Here is a 1,901-nt window from a genome sequence, read left to right as displayed (position 1 = left end):
GAGAGAGAGAGAGAGAGAGAGAGAGAGAGAGAGAGAGAGAGAGAGAGGGAGAGGGATGGGTTGGCTCCCGTGTGTCCACCCGCTCCACAGGAAGACGCAGCCCAGTCAGCTACGCCCGGCCCAGCTACAGACCAGCGAGACGTGTACACAACCACGGCGGGAGAAGGGGAATAGGGACTTTATTTTAGGAGCCCAGCGACTCCCTTAAGGCATCTTGCTGGGTCTGGAGTAGGAGCGTGGAGAGCGCACCTTGTCGGCTTCCCAGACGGGGAGATTGTCAGTGACTCATTTAAAAGGAAACTCGTCAGGATCACTACATACTCCTCCCCACAACACACAACACCAACACCCAGAAAAAAATTCTTCCAGGCCTGCGGATCCCAAGATCTCGAGGAAAGCTGTACGTGCAAGACAGCCCTATTCCCTTGGATAACAAAACCCTGAAAGCTGGCCTCATCTGGCTGGCGGAGCGGACCCGCGCTTCCCGTGTTCCCCACGTTTCTCGCTCCCTCCTTCTCATCTGCGGAGTCGGGTCTGTGTCACGCTAGGAGTCTGGGCGAGCCGGGACCTGGACTAGGAAGTTGCCGGCGAACGGCAAGCGAGCGCACACCTGGCCTGTGCAGCGACTGTGGTTTTTCGGCGCCGCTGCCAGGCGCGCGCGAAGCCAGGGGTCCCCCGGAGGCCGGTACTCCGGGAGGCGCACACCCCGACTTGGACACCGTTCCAGGGAAAAGAAGCGATCTCTCCCTTCCAGGCGGGAGCTGGAGGGCCTGAGCAACACCCCCGCCCCGCCCCGCCCCGCGAGATGGCTGCGCCATCGCCCACTTTGCTGGGGCAGAGAAATCTACCTTTTAACTTGGGCGCCCTTACCGCTTTCCCTGTGCGCACTGACGGAGCGATAGACCACCTCAACTTCAGAGCAGAGTGAGGCGCCAGGGTCCCCTCGCTCCCCTCCCCCATGCCCGAACGCTCCCTACCTGCTTGGCTCAGCCTCAGGTCCCAGCAGAGCAGGAGTGTCAGCAGTAGCGCGCCCCGCGCTCCGCTCCGGGCCCACATGCTCCCGCGGCCCGGCTCGGGCGCCTCTCCCCCAGGGCTCTCTCCCTGGCCCCAGCCTCGCCGCCGCCGTCTCCGCCGCCGCCGCCTCCTCCTCGCCGTCCTCCCCGGCGCCCGGCCGCGCCAGCCCGTGCCCTCCGTGGGGGCTGAGGCAGCCACGCTTCGCAGAGGGCTGCCCGGCGCTCGGAACGCGATGGGTACCCGGCGCCCGCTCTCCGACCAGGCTCCGGCGTGCCCCTCTCTGCGCTCCTCAGGCTCCGGGGCTCGAGCGCTCCGTTGGCTCCCGCGTCCTGGCTTCGAAGTTGCGCGACTGAGGGTGAGAGCGCTCAGCGGCGCCCGCAGCGGCCAACGCCGCGCCGTCCGAGCCCCCGTGCGCGCTTCCCTGCGCCCCGCCGCTGCCCGCGGCTCCGGCGCCCTCGCCGGCCCCCGCCGCCTGCAACAAGGCCGAGCGCTGCCGCTCGCTCGCCCAAGTGAGTCCGCGAGCAGAGCAGGACACCGCGCGGCCGGGGCGGGGCCTGGGCGGGCAAAGGCGGAGCCGGCGGAGGGCCTTTCTAGGGGGTAACGACGGCCCCTTGGGCGCGGCCTTGGCGGAGCTGGGGGCCCTTCAGGGGGGGTACGCGCGAAACTCTGGGCCCGGAGCGTTGGAAATCCCGGCCGCTAGATCGTAGCTGGAAGCGGAGTCTGCCCAATTTTTGTTTCCAGAAACTAAAGAAATGTATCTTGGCGCTTTCCTCTGACTTGGCTGTGTCAGCTTTCCCCTCTGATTAAACTCAGGACTCTGTCGTTTTTGGCTCCCTGGTTTGTACTGCGTAGAATCTACGCCTTCTACAGGGGGCGGGGGGGGGGGT

At 66.3% G+C, this 1,901-nt stretch overlaps 1 protein-coding gene across 3 annotated transcripts in view; it reads right to left on the bottom strand.

Moving 5' to 3' along the window:
- Window positions 1-1,523, bottom strand: part of UNC5B (unc-5 netrin receptor B) — an 84,812-nt gene extending 83,289 nt beyond the window's left edge. For 2 of the 3 annotated variants that reach the window (XM_029245324.1, XM_029245325.1), the window contains exon 1: window positions 978-1,470. In XM_029245324.1, the coding sequence (XP_029101157.1) occupies window positions 978-1,056 (79 nt within the window). In that variant the 5' untranslated portion in view covers window positions 1,057-1,470. Of the gene's footprint in view, window positions 1-977 lie in introns of all 3 variants that reach the window. The other variant, XM_029245323.1, reaches the window with a different exon arrangement.
- Window positions 1,524-1,901: the final 378 nt, after the last annotated feature.

The sequence above is a fragment of the Monodon monoceros genome, unplaced genomic scaffold (assembly GCF_005190385.1).
Source record: "Monodon monoceros isolate NGI ecotype Baffin Bay Population unplaced genomic scaffold, NGI_Narwhal_1 Super_Scaffold_4, whole genome shotgun sequence".
NCBI lineage: Eukaryota > Metazoa > Chordata > Mammalia > Artiodactyla > Monodontidae > Monodon > Monodon monoceros.
The sequence above is the reverse complement of the archived record's forward strand: the minus strand, read 5'-3'. Positions and strand labels throughout refer to the sequence as shown.